Genomic DNA, 24,776 nt, shown 5'->3' on the forward strand with positions numbered 1-24,776 from the left:
AAAATTACCCTGAACCCCACTAACCATGCTATGGAAATGTAAATTGATACTTGTATAGCGCACTACTCACCCGCAAGGGTCTCAAGGTGCTTGTATGAATACCGCTGTGGAACCCATCCTGGCTCTCCCTGTGAGGCGTCCACTCCTGGGCACCCCCAAGGTGGAGGCAGACATCCTTAGCGTTGTGGGGGCCGTTGTGGAGATTAAGCAAGCTATTGCCCAGAGTTGCAGAGTGGGACTTCATGATTGGAATAGGCACCGAGGCGAGAATTATCAGGTCCGTGGAATTTTTGAGCCCAAGACCCGCCAAGGCAGGGAATTGAACCCTGGTCCCAGGCTAGACCTCTGCATCAAGGTCTGCCGCTCTAACCATTGAGCCACACTTCTCCACTGGAAACTACCTTGATATACAATTGGGTGTGCAAGAATTCACCTGTAATAAACCACATTACTTTATATGTATTTTATTTGACCACAAACTAGACATACCTCAAGATTATACTCTGTCACCAAATCCATGTTATATGTCCTGATTAAACGAATTAGATCCAATTTGTTTTCAACGTCACGTTCAGATATTTCATAGCGAACGGGTTTTCCCTGGAAACACAAAAACAAACAGATTTTCATTTGCATACTCAGCGTTTCCTTTCGTTTTAAACAGCCTGATTCATCGAGCTGTTAGGCGCTCGCAAAGGGCCAGATTCTGAGATTCTGGCCCTTTGTGAGTGCGATTTTTGCATTTGGGATTCATCATCCCAAATGCAAAAATCGCTAATTGCGAGCTCGCAATTTTGCGAGGAATTACATTTAAGGAATCTCTATTTGAGATTCCTTAAATGCAATTCATCATCCAATTTTTTTTGCGATTTCGCAATTTCTGGCCGCAATTTACCGCGAGGTCAGACCTCGTGGTAAATTGCGAAAACTCAGAAAAATGCTTTTAAATGCATTTTTCTGAGTTGCATGTTACACACTCACGTGTCCTTTGGACATGTGTGTGTGCAACACCTGTGCAAAATTTCATTTGAGGGGTGCTACAGGGTGTCCTTTGGACACCCCTGGCACGCTTCAAATCGCTATCTTATTTGCGATTAGCTAATTGCTAATCGCAAATAAGGAATACTCCCCATTCATTCCTATGGGCCTTTGGCCCATAGGAATGAATGGCGAGTTATTCCTTATTTGCGATTAGCAATTTGCTAATCGCAAATAAGGATTATGTAGGAATCGCATTTCTTTATGCAATTCCTACATGAATCCCGTTTTGCGAGTCCTTAATAGCGATTCGCTATGAATCGCTATTAGGGGCTCGCAAAACGGGAGAATGATGAATCAGGCTGAAAGACTTTTATTTCGGTCACTAGGACCATAAAAAGTAAGCACAAGCACAGGATAACAGACATTATTAAAAATACAATATATCAATTAAAAAAGAACACTCCATTTATAATACAAATCCCAATTTAGAAACGGGTGCAATAGGTGTTACCAGTTAGTCATGGGAGGGAGAGGGGAGGCATTAAATGGACACTGCGGGAAAAATTTATATCAATTGGTGTGATGCAGTCAGCCATCAGGTAGAGAAATTAGCAGCAATAGTTCAATAAATAATTTAAAATGGCAAGATAAATTAATACTATTTACAATTCTATGTACAAGGTAATCTATTACTAAAATTTGTATCTAACAGAAACTGTACAGATAATAATCACAGAAAAAAAATAATAATGCTGCTGGACACATTTTATGCATTTTTACCCTTCTGAATAAAATCCCACCTTCTGTGCCACATTGTGTTTAAATATTTTGAAACAGCATACACAATAGGTTTAGATGTGTCATATTTTAAAACCCGAAGAGCCTCCCTGCAGTGCTCAAAGCCCAAATTCCGACAAAGCTGCACTAGCCAATAACGCCTTGCGTTTTGGTAGCCGGGGCAGAAAAATAAAACATGCATTTCTCTTTCTTCTTGTGTAATGCATACAGGGCAACCGTCCTCTTTCTGTCCGGCCCATTTGTTAGTGACCGCGCGTACAGGCAGAGTGCTATGTCTGAACTGCACATACAGCTTTCTTGCAGCCTGGGGAAGGATATCATCCATAAATATTTCTAACCTATAATCATCCTTCACTGAAAGGAGCTGTATTGTAAGGGGGCCTAGTTTGGAGTATGCTTGCAGTGCTTCAAGCTTTAAAGTACGAAAAGTCTTGGTCAGTAGGGTGCGAGGGACCGATGGGCAGGTGTCACTCGAAGTGCTCCACATAGAGGGCTGACCAAGTCTTTCGCACTCATGCTTTACATGGGCAAACCAAGGGACCCTTTTCAACAAGCCAGGATAGGATAAAAGCTTGTTTGTATGTGCCTGATATGATGCTAATTCGGGAGTTGCCCAGAGTCTTCGCCAAAACATCAACGGTTTTAGGGCAAACTCATCCTCAATCAGGGGTATGCCCAGGTCTAAACGCAGAGGGATTAGCGGGGTACTTTCCGGGAGGCCCATTATTTGTCTTAAGAATCTATTCTCAATTGCAACTAAAGTAGAGGGGGAAGAATGCCCCCATAATTCCACCCCATACAAAGTTGCACCGCGCGCTTGAGACCTGTACATTTCAAGCATGGGACCAATAGGTTTAAAAGGTGACTCCCTGGCTAGTTTGGCTATGCTCCCCGCTATCTGTGGAAGCTTAAGCTTCGCTTTGGCTATTTGTGGTGCCCATTGCATGTATTCTGACAGGGAGATGCAAGGTATTCAAATACAGACACCCTGTCCAGACAAATGCCATTCAGTTTTGGGTTAGGGTGAGTTGTCTTGGGAGGGTTGACGATCATGAATTTAGTTTTAGCAGTATTGATCACCAAACCCCTGTTACTACAAAATAGAGTGAAGCTATCCAGTAGCCTCTGTATGCCCATTGGTGTCCTTGATAGGAGGAGGGTATTATCAGCAAACATCAATGCCGCCACCTTGGTGTTTGCTAATTTTGGGGCATCGTTGTTTGCTACCTCAGCCAGAAGCTGGATTAGTGCGTTGAAAAGAAGCAGAACAGGGTCGGTGCGAGCACGCAGTCCTGCCTTACACCTCTGCCAACTGAGAGTCTGTCGGTCAATTCACCTCCCATGCCATATCTGACTTTAGCATAGGTGTTACCATGCAACCTAATCAGTATGTCAAGTAGGTAGACAGGGATCCCCATATCTCTTTAAAAAAAAACACAATTTGGATCTGGGGACAAGATCGAAAGCAGTTTTCAGGTCCACAAATATCAAATAGAGGCTGCCAACCTCTATTGATACTGTCTTCCATGTGACAAGTTGAAATCTAAATGCTTGGCCGATTGTGGAGGTGTTTTTCCTGAATCCTGCCTGGTATGGGCTGATGATATTATTTTCTTCCATCCAGCCCTGGATTTGGTCCAATATTACCCTAGCAAACAGTTTTTGTGTAACATCGATCAAACTGATCGGTCTATAGTTTGCTGATAATAACGGAGAACCCTTTTTAACAATTGCTATAATCTCGGCCCCAGCCCAGGTCTCAGGGATGGGCATGCCCTTCCTAATGGCATTAAATAATATTAGAAAGTATAGGCCCCAAATTGATGGTTCTTCCCGAAACATATCCCCAGGAAGTTTGTCCAACCCAGGTGCTTTTCCTGCAGGTAATCTTTGTAACGCTGAGCTAACCTCTTGTAGCATTATTTCCTCGCAAACATCATTTGCCCCGCTACTCATTTGGGCCAAATGGGCTTCTGTAGATAGGGGTTCTGTGCAGAACGTACCCCTAGGGTCTGCCTGAGGGACCTGTTCTTGATCAATTACATATAGCCTTTGGAAGTGCTCATACCACACTTCGGCAGGCAAATTAGGTTCACTGGCAGAAATACCTTCCTTGCAACCCGTTCTTATTATTAGCCAGAATGCTTTCATATCCCGGTTCAATAGGGCAGATTTATTATTTAGCCATTTGTTTTCCTCCCAGGACTGTTTTACACTGGAAACAACTTCTTTATAGTGGGCTTGCCTACTTTTTATCAGTGCCCTTAGTTCCCCTTTAATGGCTTCTAACAGTGCTTTCTTGGCCTTACGACATTCATCATTGTACCAAGAATGTGGTGAATCTTCGATTTTCCTTGCACGACTAATAGGATTTAAAATATCAGCTAGATTAGCTATAAGCTGGTTGTGAAGTGTTGCAATCGAATGTAGATGAGTGGGGTTAGTCCCGTCATCCCTAAGCATACTTATTTCCTGCAATATCAGGATAATAATTCCATGGTGCTCTAGCAATTTCTCAGGGGATTGTTTCATAGCTCCCCATTTCAACCTTCTCCTGTCATTGGCAATAATTATCCTGTCGTCAGTCTGAGACTCGCTAGGAGTGGATATGCCTGAGTCTGGGACCCAAAAAGTTAGTGACAAGGCATGATGATCGCTGTCTGTTCGTGGAATGACCTCAAAATCCTTCACCCGTTCCCAGGAGCTGCACTCCACCATGGTATAATCAATTTGGGAGGCCTGACCAATTCTATTGAATGTCGGCCTACTGGGCTTATCCGATGGAGCACGGCCATTGCAGGCCCTCAGGGAATGTGTTAGGGCAATGGCGTTAATCTGCAAAACCAAGGGTGACCAGGATTTTACTGGGTACGTTTGGGGGTCAGGTATGGCCCACTGTAGATCCTCCTCTCTGATGGCAGCATCCTGTGAACCTAGAAGGGGTTCGAAGTGGCAGTTTAAGTCACCCCCCACTATCAATACTGAATTAGATGGCACCATTGGGATGAAGAGATTTAACTCCTCCAATGTTTTTGATTCCTGAGCGAACGATACTGGGCGGGAATAGATATTAATAATTGCTATTCTCAGGTTGGATGGAAAAGTGATCAATATTGATTGGATGTCTTGTGAGTGGGTGTTCAGGGTGGTGGGGTGGCAAACCACATGAGAAGCTACCCATATAGATAGTCCCCCCGAGGGACTTCCCCTCCCCCCGTGCTAGCAGGTATATTGTAGGTAGCAAAGCCCACCCTTCCACTATCCTCTCTTGCCCATGTCTTCTGAAATAGGCAGACATCAAACTGATCAACAAACCCACTCCATTCAGGAGACGATAACTTAGCCTTTATACCTGCCAAATTCCATGACAAGATCTTGATTGCTTGATTGACAAGATCTGCTTGATTGGTGTCTCATCAAGCAGGAAAGGGTTTGTTTCAGATGGAATTTGGGGATTAGAGGAAGTAGGGACGTCCATAAAAGGATTGGAGGGGGTGGTGAATGAAGTTAAGGCAGAGGAAGATGCCCTTGCCCCCTCACCAGGCTTTATCCCCAGAGGTATATCCGATCCAGGTTTTGCAACAGCCATGAATAGCCCCTGTCGGTTCCCTGAGCTTACCATTGCATCCCCTTTCTGACCACCCTTGTGAATCTTGCCACAACAGGTGGCTTTTGTGTATAATGGTCAATCCACTTCTTCTAAAGGGCCGTATCGGTTGCTAACTTGCAGATTATACAATGGAAACCTATTATGGAAGTGGTTACGTGTCAACTGGTGTCCCTCCACCCACTGGCTATTAGCACCTGTGAGCGTCCTAGATTGCTTCTGGTCCAAGTGATTGTAATAGAAGTAATCAAGGGGGAGCATTCTCATTCTGTTGTCGGATCCATTGGGTGGGTTTCTTTGGTTCATTAAAAAGCTTACAGTCAGGGGTGTTTTAAAGTTAATGATCACGCAGTCCCCCCTGGAGGTTTTCCTATTGGGTCCCACCCATTCTACCCTTCTTGCCATCAGAATATCCCCTGCCTTCTCATAAGGGAAGTGCCTGTGTGTTGCCAACCAAAACAAGCTCTTGTTTCTAAGGTCCAGCTGTGACTCTTTCTGGTGTGCCTTTAGAGGTGGAACCCCAGTTAAGACTACTACAAAAGGTAGTGATTGTGGGGAAGATCTATAGTTGGCAATGCAACATTACCCCTGCCCTTTGTATCAATGTTATTTGCGTTCTGTTTCGCCCCTGCACTTACGGGGTCGGGAGGGGTACAGTCCAACAGCTGGCTACTTCCTATCTCACCTGGTACTACTGCCTGTTGGCTATTATTGTGCTGGGCATACTCAGATTGAGTGGGCAGGGATTATTTGGCGTCTTGGATAGAGGCTAGATTATTGCTAGGCATTAGTCTGCTAGTGCTCGGTGGATTAGTCATGGCTTCCCCAGGGCATATACTAGCTCCTTTGGGTGGATTCACTCCTCTTGGGTCATTGATTTTATCAAGCGGATTAGAGTGTGTCTGCCTCGCTATTACCCTATCTGTCAGGAGTCTCACTTGGTCAACTAGCGGGCGGCCTCTTGTTTAATTAAAGCGCCCAGTTGTATCAGGAGATTCGCAATCAGAGACTGGGCCCAGTCTGGATATAATGGGGCGGAAGTCACACTAAAGATGGAATCTGCTCCAGACTCCCGGGCGCTAGAACCTTCTCCTCCCTGATCACACCTCATATTTGCCTTCTTGTTTGTGGTTACTTTCCTAGCTGCTAATTTATACTTCCCTTTTTCCATGTAGTCATACCCTTATTGGCCGGTGATATTACATTTACAATGGGGTCCATATGTAATAAGGCTGGTACTATGTCAACTGCAGGTGATGGGGGTGTGCCAGGTGCTCCGGGGTAATGGAAAGCCGCCTTTCGGTCTGTTGTATTTCTGAGGTAACAACACCCAGGGCCCTTTGCAACATTTTGTCAATTAAGGTCACTGGTGGAGGTGTTGCTACAGCTGACTGACCCCTAGCTACATTTTTCTTAGTAGTGCCCGTATATTTCCCCATAAGGGTTGCCTAATAGCAATTTACTAAAGAGACCACACCTTAACCTGGTTACTATAGACTGCTCTTTTTCCAAAATAGCACTGGAGACACAGCCTAACACACGCAGTAGTGGCCTAAGCTTGTTGGACCCAGTAAACACCCCACACAAAGCTGTGTCACCTTGCCGCTCTGAAGTTCACTAACGCTGATTGAGCAAGGAATGATACACTGTGAATAAGTTCCACACTCCCAATGGGAGTAAAATTACTTTCTGTCCATGTGTGTCTTCTAGATACAGTTCTTTTGCATAGGGCTTTTTCTTGTGGGGGGACCAAGGGAAGTTGCTGTGCCCTGTCTCCTCCTGTTGCGGACGGGCGCGGGATGGGCCCGCCCTTGGCCCGGGCGTCGCCCGGGCAGCGCCCGCGCGCGTCCTGCGCTGCAGTAGGGCCGGGCCGGTTAAATGGGCCTCTGTCGCTCGACATGCGCGTCACTAGCTGCGTGTCACGAGGGGCCCGCTGGGGGTTGTAGTCCTAGGCCTCGCGTCTCTCAAGGTGTATCAGTTCCCCGACTAGGAGAAGGCAGAAGGTCGGGGCTGGTATGGCGTAGCGCTTCTGGAACGCGTTATGGCCCCCACAGGTGGACTCCGGTGGCCGTTCCCCTCACGGCTCGCTTCGGTGAGTTTTGCCTCCCGCGCTGCGGGAGGGGCGAGCCCGTTAAATGGGCCTCTGTTGCTCGACGCGCGCGTCACTAGCAGGGCGTCACGCGGGCCGGCTGGGGGTTGTGGTCCTGGGCCTCGCGTCTCTCAAGGTGTAGTGGCTCCCCCACTAGGAGCAGGCAGAAGGTCGGGGCTGGTATGGCGTAGCCCTTCTGGAACGCGCTATGGCCCCCACAGGTGGACTCCGGTGGCCGTTTTCCTCACAGCTCGCTTCGGTAAGTTTTGCCTCCCACGCTGCGGGAGGGCCGGGCTGATTAAATGGGCCTCTGTCGCTCGACGCGCGCGTCACTAGCAGCGCGTCACTAGCAGCGCGTCACGCGGGGCCAGCTGGGGGTTGTAGTCCTGGGCCTCGCGTCTCTCAAGGTGTATCGGCTCCCCTACTAGGAGCAGGCAGAAGGTCGGTGCTGTTATGGCGTAGCGCTTCTGGAACGCGCTATGGCCCCCACAGGTGGACTCCGGTGATCGTTCCTCTCACGGCTTGCTTGGGTGAGTATTGCATACTTAGCACCTTCCTAAACAGTTTCACAAATCTGAAGTTGCTTTATAGACCATGTTACTTGGCTCACGTTACCAGATCATCAAACACGCTCAAGTCAACATGAATCAACTCAAGGCAACAGAAGGTGTCTCACTTTTCCATTGTTGGGTTAAAAGTTGCATTGAGACCCTACCCGTGAGTTTTTTCTGGCCACTTGAATGATATCACAAGACCCCTAGGAATGTCTGTAATGCTTATGCTGCTTATCCCAGTAGAGTCCTAGGCTCTGCAGCATTAGAGATTACCGCATAGCATACCCCACTTGCATTGCAGTGTGACTACTGTGCCGTCAACAGGCTGTGGAGAGACTGACAATCAATGATGTCTGCAAAAAAGAGTCAATGGGCATAGGTATTTTCCCCCCCACATCTGTCAACTGATCTTCTTGATGGAACACATGCCTTCTTCCATAACTGTGATCCCTTCGTTACCCATGAATGTATGGTGGGTGGTGTGAATATGGAAACAATTTGCAATGTCATTGGAGTTCTCTGCAAAATAACATTACTTGCAACATTGAACTGTGGTTTCCTACACCAGGCTTGGGGGCCAGCTTCTCTCTGCTTGTGACTGCCCTTGGAGTTGTAGCCCAGAGACACTATGTATCTGATACCCTGAATGTAGACCAAATGTATTATAAAGCTGCCTTTAGGGCCTCTGAGACATAACATCCCCTACTGATACATTGGCTCTGTGAGTGATCACCTGTCACTTTATGGGCTAATGTTAGGCCTAAACTTGTCTCTGCATTTATATACAAATCTGCTAGACATTTTAGCTGGATAATGGCACTCTAATTCCATCACCCATTAATGAATTCTTCTATGAGGCAAATTAATGTCTAAAATATTACATGGATCCACCAGATTACTGAAGTTAGAAGAAACAATACAGGTCAATAGAGGATTAAGGAAACAAAGCTTCTTCTCTGGACAGTTTTGGAGTAGATGGCTTTATGCTAACTGCCCACTTAAAATGTCAGTGAGTGGTCCTTTGAACACGGTATCATTTCACTCAGGAGATTTAACCCAACCCTCACAACTGACAGGGTGCAGTTGTAGTTTAGTGGGCAAGAGTTTGTTTACCCCTTTATGTAAATAATATGATAGCAGCACATTATTTGACAGATGTTTGCACAACTCTGACAATGGCAATGTGTCAAGAAGGCCAGACTTGAGAGGCTACACTCAGGAATCAAACTGTTACTTCGGGGTCTATTATGATGGCGGGCAGACTTTGTCCACCCGCCATCGCCCCGGGAAATGGGACCGCCCGCTATGTGTGCAGCGGTCCTGCATGTGCTATTAGGATGCACCCGCCACACTGGCGGGCGCATTCCACATTTTTTGCATTGCGGTGGGCGGTCCTGTCAACAGCACCTGCCGCAATACAAAAAGGGTACTTTTGTGCAGTTGCATGCACAACGTGGGAGGCACTGTGCTGTGCCTGCCGTCATCCATGCAAATACAGGGGGGTACCATAGGTACCCCCATGTGCCCCTATACCCTGCAACATCCTGGGGGCCCACAATGGGCCCCCAACTTAGGAATCCCCTGCCATTTTAATATGGATAGCGGTGTCTAGCAGACACCACCACCATATACAACTCTTTTCCGCCCGGTCGACTAATTGACCGGGGGAAAAGCGGCGGACGGGCTTCCCAGCTGCCGCAGTACCCCCGCCATCTTAATATGGCCGGGGGAATGGGAGGCGGGCGGGGGAAGATGTCGGGCGGAGCTCCACTGTTATGCGGGTGGTGGCGATCTGCCCAACATCATACTAGACACCTAAGTGTTCATAAAGTCCACTCAATAATTTCTAAGACAGAAAGCCAGAGTAGAAAGAATTATTGATAATGCAGAATCCAGGCGGACAGTTTTGGAGCACAGATGCATAAAAAGTGCCAGTGCACATTGAATCCCAAAGGCCCTCGAAAATCTAGCCCAGGGGGTCTTAAAAGAAACCATGGACTGTTATACTAAGGAAAACTGGCTGAGATGCAGGCAACTATGAGCACATGGAAATACACCATGTTCAAGATCACTAGAGAAGCTCATCATCCACGGAGAAAAGAAGACTAGAGAAGCTCATCATCCACGGAGAAAAGAAGGCGTAGCCAAATTAAAGTACATGCATACATGGTGACACCTTAAATGACAATATATAGCAACATCAAGGAAAAAGAGTAAGTGGAGCAAGGGAATGCTAACTCAGGAAGGATAGGGGCAACATTACCGGGAGTAGTTATACAATACTAAATGTAAGGCATGAACTCAAAGGGAAATAGATTACTGCAAGCACTAGAATAGAAAAATAGGGGCAAAGGCAATAGGGTTATCTGAAATACTGGGAGATTGGATGCAAGAGCAGCAGGGAAAACAGGGAAGTAAGCAAAACAAACAGAATTCATGGGGAAGGTGCAGGTTGAGGCACAAGACTAGAAAGAAGCAAGTTGGGATCTGCAGATGTGAAGTGAAAGTCAAGAGAATGACAAACTGAAGATGGTTCAATAAAGAAAGAGATATGAGCAAGAGGTAGAAGTGGAGATGTAGATTCACCAAAATGAAGGGATATTGGATGTGACGCAAAACCCTCCTAGGGCATTAAAAGGTTGACCAAAAATGGGGGAATACTGGATGTGAGACAGCACTTACTCAATGACACCATAGGGGTGACCAAAATGGAGAGAAATGGGATGTGACACAATACTTCCCCACGTTCATCATAAGTGTAAGACCTGGCAGCCTTGGCATGGTTTTCCTCTAACTCATCAACACAACTAGCACATTTTCTGAAAGAAACGGCCTGACCATAAATATGGAAAAAACAAAGGCGATGGTCTTTAATCAAAAACCAAAAAAGCCAACATTTCAATGGTCTCTGCACGACTACAAAATTGAAACAGTTAACGAATATAAATACTTGGGGATAACCTTTGATTCCAACGGCTCTTTCCACCGACATGCAGCAACAATAAAAAATAGAGGGACTTCACTAGCCATCGCCTTAAAAAATATCAAGAAAAAAATAGCGGGCCCAAACTTAATCCCCTTGTTGGACATATTTCGCGCAAAACTGTTATCAATAACATACGGCAGCGAATGTATGAGAGGGAGAGATGAAGACATTTTAGATAACGTGATCAGCAAAACACTTTGAATACTTTTCTCACTCCCTCCGTACACCTCCCCAGCACAGTTAAGGCTGGAGTTTGGTTTACAGAAGCAGCAAATTGCGCGCAAAGGGGCGTATGCAAAATGCTGGTACAAAGTAAAGAACGATGTAACAGACTCCCTGAACGCCAACCTTTGGAAAGAGCTGGAGTTAAACAAGGGAGCCCCCGCAATGGTGTATCTCCAAGCAGCCATAAAAACCCTTGTATTAAAAGACCTCTGGGACTCGGGCTGTTCACAAAAATGCTTCAAACGCCTGGTCAACAAGTCAGTGAAAATTCTCTCTATGAAAGAAGACAAAGCGGCTTTAACTAGGAGATCACACTGGTGGTTCGTAATCCAAGGCTACACTAGCGCCTCACCTCAGCCATACCTCAGTACCAGCTTCTCAAGGAAGGTGAAGGAAGAGTTCCTGCGGCTAAGGATGGGGGTAATCCCGTCAAAAGTACATCTTCCCCCATGGAAACGCCTGGATTTTAATCTCAAATGCAGGCTTTGTGACAATCCAAAGGAGGATGTTTTACACTTGTTATGCAGCTGTAAAGCCCTAGACAGTACCCGAAGGGGCCAACTAACTCACCTCTGGAATCAACACGGCGTGCGAACTCGCAGACAAGCCCCGTTGATCAGCTTCAAGGAAGAAGATATCCAATTAGCCTGTAGACTAGTGTGTTTCATGAAATCAGTCAACACGCTTCAAAGCTTAGAGGCCAGCGATTGAACTTGGCTCAAAAAGATCTGTTTTGGCACTTTAAGAAACCCTTTACTGCCAAAGATCCATGGCCCAGAACTCAGAGGCCAGAGATTGAACCTGAACTTAAGAACCATCCATTTTTGCATTTTAAAGATTTCTCTTTTTTAGCAAACAAAGACTCAAATGTTGAAGGCCCTTTTTTCTCTTCTTTTTATACAAATTCAACGTATTGTATCAGCTTATTTCGATATTTTATCCATATTCTTAACTTTCTCTTATTGTTTTTAACTGGTTTTTTTTGTAACATTTTTAATTGTGTATCTCTTCTAGTTTCTTTTACAAAGAGTAATTGCAAAGATTTTCATTAATCATGCAATAAATAAATAATCTAATCTAATCTCTAACTCTTTGCATTCAATCCTCCCTTTTGGCTGATTTTGTTTTGCTGGTTTTAGGACTCTGCATACTTTACCAATGTTAATCAACGCTAAAGCGTGCATGCTCCCTCCTAAAAACATGATAGAATTGGTTTATGCTCAATTTGCATATTTCATTTACATGTGAGCCCTTATTAACGTAGTTCTACCTGTGCTTAAAGCTACCAGTGGGCCTGCAACACTGATTCTGCCACCATTTTAAGTAGCCCTTTAAGCCTGTCTCAGGTCTTCCATTACATCCTATGTGTGCAGTTTTAAACTGCAATTTCGACTGGCAAAAGAAATGCCAGACCCAAACCTTCCTATGTGATACATATGTCACCCCTGGGTAGGCCCTGGACAGCCTGGAGGGTAGGATGCAGTGTATCTAAAAAGTTGGTTGGGCATGTACTTTTTAGTTTTACATGTCCTGCTATTTTCACTACTGGAAGGCAGTCCTCTCATATAGGATAACATTGGAGTTACCTTGTTAGATTTCCAGATGGGAGCAGGTAACCAGTTCATGTTTGATGTCTTTGGCATTGTCATTTACAATTTTGAAATTGCCCCTTTTAAAAAGTTGGCATTTTCCTGCTTTAGCCATTTAGTCCTTGCAGCCTGTCTCTGGGTCACATGACAGAGTTTAACTGACAGATGGACTTTGTGTATTCCTCCTAGACAGCCACACACAATAGAGAGCTTTCGAGTGCCTGAATGGGTAATCACTGGCAAATGGGACGGCAGAGCTGGACACAGCCTTACTTACTCTTGAATAGGCTGTGTCCTGCCTCAACACAAAGGACTGTATACAAGGGCTGTATACCCCTTGGAATTAGTCTGGATCCATTACAATGAAGGCAGGAAGCCTGTGGACTTCAAATATGAAACCTCTAGAAGCTTCTCTCACTTCAAAGGAAGGACCAGGTATGACTATTAGTCCTCAGTACACTTCTCAACCTGTGGAATCTCCACCAGGAAGAAAGATAACTGTGCTGCTGAAAGGAATGTCAATCTGCTGAACTGCTGCCCTGATGGGCTACTGTTCTGCTCTGCTGACCTGCTGCCCTCTTGCCTGAGTAAGACGTACTGGACCTGCATCTGTTGAACACAGGACTTCAAAGTGGCTAGTTGACTGGCTTCCTGACTAGAGCATAAGGGACAGAAGTCTCTAATAACCTTGAACCTGGTACCTTGGCCTTGCCATCTGTGAGCCCTACCCTACCAAGTGGAGCCATCCCACTCCTTTACCTTTGAAAGTGGGTCTGAAGATGCTCTGCAAGCCTATCTGTGGGTCCAGCAGAACTAATTCATCTCCTCTGCTGCGTGGTGCAATCCCGAGCAGAACTGACATATCAACTCTGCTGCAAGTGTTCTCCGTGCACAAGGACTCGACTCCGAAGCCTGCATCGGAACTGCTGCTGTGCAAAGCTCACTGACATATGCCCTTGAATCACAATTTTCTCGTCGACGTCAGCCTCATGATACATCCTCAATGCCAGACTTCACATCGCAAGCCCTCATCTACAGAATCCTCAATGATGATGCAGGACCTCACATCGCAGCTTCTCAGAACCGATGTATTACCTTGGCTGCACAGTATATCCCAGACGCGGGACCTCGCGAAGCTCCGCAACCAGTATTCAAGGTACTCTTGTTCAGTGGGCCTAACTGGGTCCCTGTAGCTGGCCCGCCCACCATTGCGATCAGCCTGAACTTGTGACTTTGTCCCGGGCCGACGCCACCAGATTACACAGTTGGCACTGATGAAGCGGATATTTCGCACTATTTTTCAGCTAAACATTTAAAATTGCATATCTCCGATTCTGCTGATTGCATTTTTGTCATGTTGGGCTTGTTTCATTGATTAAACTGTACTCTATTTTTCAAAAGTATGTAGGATTTTTATTGGATTGTGTTTTCACTTTATTACCTTATTGCTGTTTGAAGCGCTGCATAAATACTTTACACATTGCCTCTAAGTTGCTTCCCCAACCTCAACCATTAACCCAATTTCTCACAATGAAGTTGAGCCAAAAATGAGGGATATTGGGTGTCACACATCACTTCCCCAAGGGCATCATAAGATTGATCACTTGTCCCACCACTGGTTCCTGAAGAGTGTTCTATCTGCTGCCCAGAAACTACAGAAAATAAGTCTGGTTTTGAGGGTGCTTAAAAAAACCTGTTTACTTTGTCTTCCTGTTGTGTCTTCATGGCCCGTGAGGCTACGGGTAGCAAGATGAGTGTTGGGGGAACCAAAGTGGAATGCCAGGATAGCACCTGCTGCTAGAACTGAGTTGATATGGCGGACAACCTTTAGTAAGGCAAGTCAAAGAAGCACTGGCAACACACAATCAAACCCAGAGCAACAGAGCCTAGGGCCCGATTTACAGAACTAACTTAAGACAAAATCCTAAACGTACTACTTTTGGTATTCACAGAAGTTAGGATTTTGTCTTAAGTTTGTCTTAAATTTGTCTTAAGACAGACTTAAGACAAAATCCTAACTTAAGTCTGTCTTAAGTCTGTCTTAAGACAAACTTAAGACAAAATCCTAACTTCTGTGAATACCAAAAGTAGTAAATTTAGGATTTTGTCTTAAGTTAGTTCTGTGAATCGGGCCCATAGTGAAGATCTTTCCTCTAGTTTATTTAGCTCATAGTTAAAGGCAAAGCATAGTGGCACTAAAATGCTTTTCGTAACAGCGGCATGGAACATGCAGTGTGCTTGGTTACACAACATGACAGAAAGCATGTGCAAGAATAGAGAGGCATTCTGTAGGTTTGAGAGCATTCGGGAAGCAAGAAAAAAAGGTTTCAGAGTGTGTCCAAACAGCGCCATCTGGCGGTAAGACGATGAAACCCAAACACAATGCTGATAAAAGTTGTACATACCTTATGGAATACAGTGACTGCATTTTTGGTAACGCCGAAGTAGGCAGATATGTCCTCGCTGTTCACCACTCCAAAAGCAAGCTCAGGAACATCCTTAGCAGCTTCATAGAAAATGTCTGCCATCCCGCCATGAAGTTCCTGCCCAAAAGAGTAGACCTGTTCAGTCCAACCAAATTTCTATAATATTTTCAAAACTGTCACTTTAAGGATACATGGCTTAGTTACATATTTGATTCACATCTCAGAGGTTAAAAAATGTGTGCAGTGATTTATTTTTTATTTTTACTACACCTATTGAATTATGTGATTTTTGAAAAAAAATTGGTATGTAGTTTTCGTGGAATTATTTTCAAGTTACTCATATAGGATGACCTCAACCTTCTATAGTAAGGAACAGAGAAAATGGTTTGTATTGTTAAAACACTCACAAATAGGGTGAGCGCACCACTTTCAGTTTCAATTAGGGCCTCAGCATCTTAAACTATGTAGCCCAACAGCATCTACTGTTTTACATGTTGTCAAGACCAAATTAATTCCAAGTGTGACATGTGGCACGCTCACTTTCGGCGATAAAGTGCACGTGGGCCCAGAAACAACACAGAGGCCCCGATAATGAGTTAAGGGCTACATTTCGAGGAATCGGTCAAAACTACCAACATTTATGGGGAGGGGATGCATAAAAAAGTAAAAACATGTGGAATATGGAGTGTAAAATACAGATTCTGCATGTTTTACCTTGCTTTCCTTTTGAAAACTTGGAACATGAGGAATTTACCACACTGTGGTAATGGGATTTCCCACATCTGGTAAATACCCCGCCCTATTCTGACAAACTTGTAATGAGGGCTTCAGTGTCCCTCGAAGTTTCGTATTCAGCCTTTCAGATTCCTGCCCCGTTAGTCAACTAGACTCAAATTTGTGCTCCTAAATTTGGGTCATATTTTGAATTTGCAATTCATAAGTTACTGTCTTCGCCTGCGTTTCTCTGAAGTTGGATCCCTTAAAGCTACCCTTGGAAAGAAATGGCAACAATTCCAGCGTGCAAGTTCAAACATAAGCAATACCCTTCATCGATCTCTTCAGAGAGTAGGAATGGCAAAAGATTGGAACACTAACCTCGAATAAAAGAATTTTAAAAAAGAGACAACTGAGGCAGCAATAGTATTGTCAGTTGGAGACAATGGTTGCTAAGGCTAAAAGTGGGAACCTCAGCTCTTTGCACTTTCACCAGCTTAACTCCACAGCCTTAACTGGTAAATCACTTAGGGCCAGATGTTTGTGACTGGAAAAATGCTTTTCTGATGTGCAAAATGAGATTTGGTGACTTGTGACCGAATCGCAATTTGCATTTGCGATTGGGTATTTGGAAGGGGTGTGTTTTGGCCGTCCTTCCCAAATAATGAATCAGTATGCTATAGTTCTCAATGCGTGTGCGGGCTGTTAGGTTCTGAGGGTCAGCAACAGCCCAAGGCATATTTTATTTATTTACACCAGGGTGAAGCCTTACATTCCATCGTTATAGGGAATGACTTACAGCCTGATTCATGAAAGACCCGTTTTGCGAGTCTCTAATAGCGATTCATAAGGAATCGCTATTACAGGCTTGCAAAACGGGATTCATGTAGGAATAGCCAAAAAAAATGCGATTCCTACTTATTCCTTATTTGCGATTAGCAAATTGCTATTCGCAAATAAGGAATAACTCCCCATTCATTCCTATGGGCCAAAAGGCCCATATGAATGAATGGGGAGTATTCCTTATTTGCGATTAGCAATTAGCTAATCGCAAATAAGATAGCGATTTAAAGGGTGCCAGGGGTGTCCAGAGGACACCCTGTAGCACCCCTTAAATGCTAATATAAACAGGGGTTGCGCACACACATGTCCAAAGGACATGTGTGTGTGCAACATGCAACTCAGAAAAATGCTTTTAAAAGCATTTTTCTGAGTTTTCGCTATTCACCACGAGGTTTGACCTCGAGGTAAATAGCGGCCCCAAATTGCGATTTCGCAATTTGAAAATGGATGATGAATTGCATTTAAGGACTCTCAAATAGAGATTCCTTAAATGTAATTCATCGCAAATTTGCGATATCGCTATTACCGATTTTTGCATTTGGGATGATGAATCCCAAATGCAAAAATCGCACTCGCAAAGGGCCAGATTCTCAGAATCTGGCCCTTTGCGAGCGCTATTCAGCTTGATGAATCAGGCTGTTAGATTCCATGATTAGCTAGGATAGTGATCCTCTATTGCAGTATCCAATATGCCTGGCTGTGGCAGGGCCAGCTTTATTGATTTCATACTATATCACGGAATTTTAGCACGCTTGTTTACGATTTTATGGTGGAACCCAATTGTGCAAGCGATCATAAACCCTCATCACCTCCCTCAATGTAAAGACCCAGACGAGAGAGGGCGATGAACGCCCGACCCATTACCACTCGAACATGGGAGTGTGTGGCAAGATTAACCCACCAAAGTTTGAGGAAGATACCATTAGAGGAAATTACCACTCAATTATGGTGTGTTTGCATTTAGACTCTTCCCGTGGGGATGTTGTCCTGGAGTTTGGCTTACTGTGTTCTTATGCAGCGAAACGGCTGACCAGGAGCATTCAATATAGGGAACCCCAGGAGGCCTGATGGTTTAACTCAGAATGTACCAGAGCTCATAAAGAATTAAAAAGGGCACTCCATATTGCCCTGCGCAATAGAGACTTAGTTAAAGCTGCAAAGCACAAATATAAACTTGTGATTGAGAAAAGAAAAGCTGAAGTGAGAAGCCTAGCATGGGAAGATCTGGAGAGGGTAGGAGCTTTAAAAGACCCAAGAAAATGATGGGAAGTTATCGACAACCGCCCATTTTTTACTGACGAGGTGAGGCAAATGGACTCACTAATCTTGTCAGGTGCTTGGGTGAATCATTTTACGGGTATTTTTTTACCCGATGGGCAAGAGGGTAGAAATGTTTACGCTGGATAGGCCTGTAGATTTACCCGCAGCCACTCAACTCAGTCTATCTCCAACAGTATCAAGATTGAGTAGGAGTTAGCACAGGGGATCTGCTTAAAAGGCACCTTGACCTTTTGATCTTTTTGCTTTTTAAATGCAATCCTAACCTGTGGGCACCACTGTGGATGAATGTTTTTAAGGCAGCTATCATTGGCCCCATGCCTGCGTCCTAGAAGGAGGCACTTGTGGTCCCTGTTTTTAAAAAGGGCAATAGAAGTGACCCGGCATGTTACAGGCCAATTTCACTCATTGATGCCACAGTTAAGGTGTTAGGCAGAGTTCTCCTTGCCCATTTGGAGACCTGGGCACTGTAGGGGTCATGTCTAAAACACAATATGGCTTCAGCAAGGGATTAGGCATGACCGAGCAATGCCTTAATCTGTCCTTAAATATTAATAAATGTGTGAAGGCCAGGAAGGGTTCAATCCACCTGGCCTTCATGGATTTGTCCAGTGCCTTTGATACAGTTAATCGGGACTAATTGTGGGCTATGATGGAAGGCATGGACGTAGACGAAGCATTGGTATCCCTCCTTCGGAGGTTACAACTTTACACCTCAGTCGCCATAAGATATGGCACCCAAGGGGAAAAACTGAGCTGATTTCCACAACAGAGGGTGACCAGAAAGGGTGCATTTTAGCCCTCTACTTGTTTTTAATATATACTAATGGTTTGGAGGCCCATTTATTTGGTAGGGAGTTTGATTTTCCTAAAATTGGTAGTAAATCTGTTCCCTTACTAGCTTATGCAGACAACACAGTATTAATGGCAACGACAGCTAATAGCTTTCAGAAATCCCTCAATACTTTTACTGATTTTATGTCCTCACTCAACCTAAAAGTGGATTTTACTAAATCATACATTGTGGTATGTGGTCCTAAGACTACAAGATCTAAAAACTTTGTCGTGAGGGACAAGAGTATAGAAAAAGTAGACAACTTCATGTACTTGAGGAATTTATATAAGAACTAGCTGAACTGGGAACCACTTGTCACAGTAACAGCCCATCTTCCAAAAAGGGCCGTGGATGGGTTATTTAGTTTTGCACACAAATGGAGCCACAAGCCAGTGAGGGAATTAATTACTCTATAAAACGCAAAATGTCTTTCTATTGCAACATTTGGGGCAGGGTTGTATGGACATCACAAAAGTCACCATCTTCAAATATTGGGAAATAACTTTACCAAAAAGTTATTGATGACCCAGAATAGCGCTTCCAAATGCCTATGTCACAAAGAACTGGGTCTAGAGTTTGTAGAGGATCGCATAGCCAGTGCTCCCTTGATTCTATGGACAAAATTGGGCTCTCCGAAGAATAAATGTTCTCACATGAAGTAATTACAGATTGCCAAAACATGGCCAATGTCTTAAAAATACCATGGCTTCGTTTTGTGAGGGACACTTACCATGAGATAGGACTGGGGCAATTTTATGATAATTTGGAAAATATACCACCAAATGCTAAAGCTATTATTAAAGGGTCGCTCTTTTCTAGGGCCAACTCGTGCTATCTTGAACAAGACGAGATTAACCAACTACAGAGGTCCCCTGTCCTGCTGCAATACTATTTAACTTTTACTACTGATTTGCAGACTAGATTGTATTTAACTAGATTCCGCACCGTGCACTTTTTAGTGGCATTTTCACGTTTATGAAACAAAGCTGTATGCACTTTATTGTATTCTGCACTTTATATAAAACTGTGAGGAGAAATCTTTTTTTTTTCCATTTCTAAGGAAAATCTGCCCTTGCACATATATTGATGGTTTTAACTTTTTGCACTCACTGGCTGCCACTGAGATTTGTACTGCGGTAGCCAACAACATAAAAGTCTCTTTGGCTATCAGAAAACGTTATGAGTAAGTGCTCCCATAAAATTAATGGTTTTAATGTACGTTGTTTTAAACTGATTATTATAAAATTGTATGTCTTTTTGGAACATTGAAGATCTTTACATTACTATGTGGCTCCAATTCAGTTATTGATGTAAAGAATTTTATCTCTCTGGAATTTTTTTTTTGAAAACAGATTTTATTGATTGCATGAAATATATATCAAGTAATGCTCTGAACACCAGAGACAATCACCGGAAGCAAATTATAAAGCACTATTACATGCAATTAGTTTCATATGAGGTCAAACAGTTGTTAACAGAAAAACAGGATCACAGTCCCCACCGCCCCCCACCCCCCCAGCCCCCCACAACCCCCCCACCCCCCCCCCCCCCGCGCGCGCCGCTGCTTGATTCGCCCGTATTGTACTTAAGACATGAAGCTCCTGCCAAACGTGCCACAATGTCCGCATGTAGCTCATGCTATCGGGCTGTCAGGAGAGCTGAAATACATCTTCCTCAGGTGGTGGTTCCAATTCCAGGCCCCGATAGTCCGCCCACCTCTTCCAGATCTTGTAGTGTTTTTGAGGACAGCCCCTGGCCACATATATTGGTTGTTCCAGACCCATACAAAAGTCCATCCCATTCTTCCAAGCTATAAGTGATGGGGAAACTGTGCAAAGGGGTTTTTAGAAAATTAGGACCAAAGGGCGCGCTGCCTGGGTTAAGACATTACAAAGTGTGTGAGGAGCAGGAGTATCGTTGTGTAGTGCGTGAAGAGCAGCTTGACCAAAATTGAGTTCCTAGACCTGGAATTTTATGTTAAAGATGATAACTTACACTCAAAACTTTTTAGAAAACCCACCGCATGCAATTCCATTTTACATGCTTCTAGTTTTCATCCTGAACATCAAATACGTTCAATCCCCTACGGGGAATTTCTCAGGGCCAAACGAAACTGTAGTGAAGCCAGTGAACTTGATAACTGTATCACTAACATGAAGAACAGGTTTCAGAATAGAGGTTATTCTAATACTTCCCTCAAAAGAGCGGAGTCGAAAACAAGAGCCATTGCAAGACCTGATTGTCTGAAAACACGTACTGAAATGAAATCCCCTATCCAACATGTCAGATTCATAACTGAATTTAATGCCCTAAACCAACTCACCAAAAAGAGTCTGAATAAACATTGGAAAATTCTACTAGAGGACCCCACACTGAAAGATTTCATTCCAGAGAGACCCTCCATCACCTACAAGAAAGGCTTCACTTTGAGAAACAAATTGAGTCCTACCGTTCCCACCAATACCACAGCACAGAACTGGCTCTCAACACGAGGCATTGGTTTCCACAAATGTGGATTCTGTTCTATGTGTATATGGTGCAAACACGGCACAAAAAACTTTGCAGGACATGATGGAATGGTCTATCAGATTAAACATAACATCACTTGCCTTAGCAAGTTTGTAGTATACATCATCGAGTGCCTATGCGGCAAAATGTATGTAGGGAGTACCATTAGAACTCTTAAAGAGAGGATAGCTGAACACATGAGAGCTATACAGAGAAGGGACCCCAGATACCCGGTAGCCCTTCATGTCGCAGAGTGCCAACCCAATGAGGACGACATCAAAGTACGTGTTTTTGGGATCGATTTAATTCCCCTCAATATCAGAGGGGGCAATCGTGAACTAATGCTCAGACGTAGGGAGGCCACTTGGATCATGCGCTTACGTAGCGTAGAACATGGGCTTAACTACGATTCTGAGCTCCAATATTTCCTTGGAGACTAGAATCTTACCGGGGGGATCCTTGGTGCAAACTGACTAATTTTGTGTATAAATACTCTGAATTCTAAGGTGTTGATAACAGATGACAACGGAAGAGACTTCCTCTCTATGGGAGTCAAATGTATTCTACTTTCATGTTTTAATGTATTAAGACAACTATGTATACTGTACCACATTACAAGGTCAATGTTAAAATTATTGAGATTGACAATATGGACACTTGTCTACTATTCGCAAACCTTACTGTTTACGTACATACTCTGAGTCCCGCTATTGCTTTTTAATACTTGGTTTATATTTTAACATATTCGGATGTACTGGGGTATGATGTGTCCCCTTCTTTTTCACTTAGTCACAATTTGTTGCACTTTCTTTCAAATATGCACATCACATCTGAGTAATCCAGCCACACCCAGGCTTGGCCCCGCATGCCTAACGTCACAGCATCCTTGCTTCTTCGTTTTTGACAATGTTATGTCTACAGAACGACTGACATAGGGATTTTGATCTCTACATCCCTTATTATTCTTATGATCCTATTTCCCACACATGAGCAACGAGTAATGAGTTGCATTGACAAGTAGCGGGATTGTGTGATTCATAGATATTACAGTGGACTACATTTACTCCTTTTTTCTATATCACGATCATGTTTTTCAACAATAGACACGGATGGGTATTTCCATTAAAGCAGACATAGACTTCCTTCGTTTCATATATGATTTCCCCTTTCAATAATGGCGCTGACATAAACTTCACTTGAAGTACGTCCTCTATGTCTACTACTCTCATTATAATCCCTCCTCTCCCGGGGTCACGTGTTCGTACACGAGAGACGACCGCCGGGAAACAACAGAGGAGGGATTGCCTACAGCGGGTGAGTGTTAGTTTCTCCACCGTTTTCTGACATACCACGGACCCGCGTCTTAGTTAACAAGCGTGCGAGTTACGATTCTCCTAACGCATGTCCCTGGGACATTTGTTTGACTATTTTTTTCACATTTACTCGCCAGCACACCACCGCAGAGGTCACGGACCCGTTTCCTCATCTTGGCGCTATATAGAATCCCCTCCCGGCTACCCGCCTTACAGAATAGCGAGATACAGGTAATCCTTTGCAATTCCAATACCTTATCTTTTAAGAGCGATTGGGCGAGCATTTTTCTAGAGATCTACAACTAGCAAACTGGCTTAAACTAACTGTATGGCGCTATACAACAGAAACTCATGTTTTTTCCCCCCTTTTTTTCATTTTCTCATATAGCGCTATATTTTCATATGGAAATTACCAGTGGGTTACAATAGTTCTATCCATACACTGCAACTGACCACTTTGTCAAACAGCTTCGACTGTTTCTTATGAATACAGAAAACCCATCGGTAAGAGAAAGATTTTCTTTGCTGCCCGAGACTCATCTTAGTCCTGCAAGCATTGCTTCCTTTAGAAAGCCTCCTCATGAGTTCCCTTTTCTTCTCTCTTTCACCCTTACCTTATTTAGCGTGAAAGTGAGCCTTTAGAGACCCAGACTTACTCCAACCACACTTTGGAATTGGAGTGAAGGTAATACCTATAATCCATTGAACAGAAAATTTTGCATGAATTGTGCTCTCTGGTCTTTAACCTATATAGACACTCTCATCACTACCACGCCATGAGGCCACACAAATACCTCGTCACGCATCTAAGTAGAGTCAATATATCTGACATCTCACGTCTTATTCACCATCACTACGGATACCCTCTAATTTCTAGGACCACTGTGTACGAGTGACACATGACCACACATTGGTCTTTTTAATCCATCTCACTCACCACGTGCACATTAGCACTATAAGGCCAATCACTTGCCCGAGTATGCAAGTTTCTTCACCAAATCTCACCAACCATGTGCGATACATACGCACGTCACAACTGCATGTCGGTTGCACAATTGTCACCATATGCAGCATCAAGTGAAACATGTTTAGATAACAAATTGCCTACATTATTTTGTATCACCAGCCCTGAAGAGTCGTGTGACTCAACCACACACGACGAAACACGTGTCGGCGATTGTATTATTCTCAAGTCTGGAGAAAATTAAACAACTTGCTGTGACAAGAAGATTTACACCAAAGAACCTGCTTCTGCGCTTCTTTTTAACTTTTGGTCATTGTACCTTGTTTAGATGAACACATATGTAGTTGCGAGAGCTTATCCTTGTTTATAAGTGATGGGGCTTGGGCGCCTTCCAAGATTTCGCTATGTCCCGTTTGGCCAGGGTTAGCCCCAACAAGAGAAGATGCCGCTTATATCGATTGCCCCCCACATCAGCCATTACATGGAGGAGGGCCAGCTTAGGATTTTTATGAAGCACCCAAGCCAGGGCCTCAGTCAAGCATCTGAATACCCCATCCCAGAACCTCCTTATGACCCTACAGTCCCACACAGTATGTAGCAGCGTACCCACTTCTGATGCACACCTGAGGCAATCTGGGGAGGCTATTAAGCCCGTCCTCCACAAGCGCTGCCTAGTGTAATACGTGCGATGGAGGTATCGGAATTGTATAAGTCGCAGGCGCGTGGAAATGGCCCCTCTCCTGGGACCCTCTAGCGCCTCCACCCAGTCCTCCTCATCAAGCTCCCCAACATCCTGCTCCCACGCTGTCTTAAGCTGCGCAAGGTCTGTGGAGCAATGTCGCACTAAGGTTTGATAAATGCGGGATATCTTCTTGTCTGGTAATTCCCCCATAAAGATCTTGGCTTCGATGGGACTAAATTCGGGTAGCTCTTCCACCACCTGGAGATATGGAGTAAGTGCATGCCTGAATTGGAGATATTTATAGAATTGGGAACGCGGCATCTCAAATTCCTCCCGCAGAGTATCAAAGGACTTGAGGACACACCCTGACATGACATCGCCTAG

General features: G+C 44.3%; 1 protein-coding gene across 1 annotated transcript in view; it reads right to left on the reverse strand.

Annotated features, from left to right (window-relative positions):
- The window catches only part of PDILT (protein disulfide isomerase like, testis expressed), a 316,066-nt gene that overhangs the window by 185,998 nt on the left and 105,292 nt on the right, over nt 1-24,776 (reverse strand). Inside the window, exons 4-5 of the mRNA XM_086940802.1 lie at nt 15,235-15,372; nt 490-600 (exon numbers count right to left, since the gene is read on the reverse strand). Coding sequence (XP_086796928.1) covers nt 490-600; nt 15,235-15,372 — 249 coding nt within the window. The remainder of the gene's footprint in view (nt 1-489; nt 601-15,234; nt 15,373-24,776) is intronic.

This window comes from Lissotriton vulgaris, chromosome 10 (assembly GCF_964263255.1).
Source record: "Lissotriton vulgaris chromosome 10, aLisVul1.2, whole genome shotgun sequence".
NCBI classification, from domain to species: Eukaryota; Metazoa; Chordata; class Amphibia; order Caudata; family Salamandridae; genus Lissotriton; species Lissotriton vulgaris.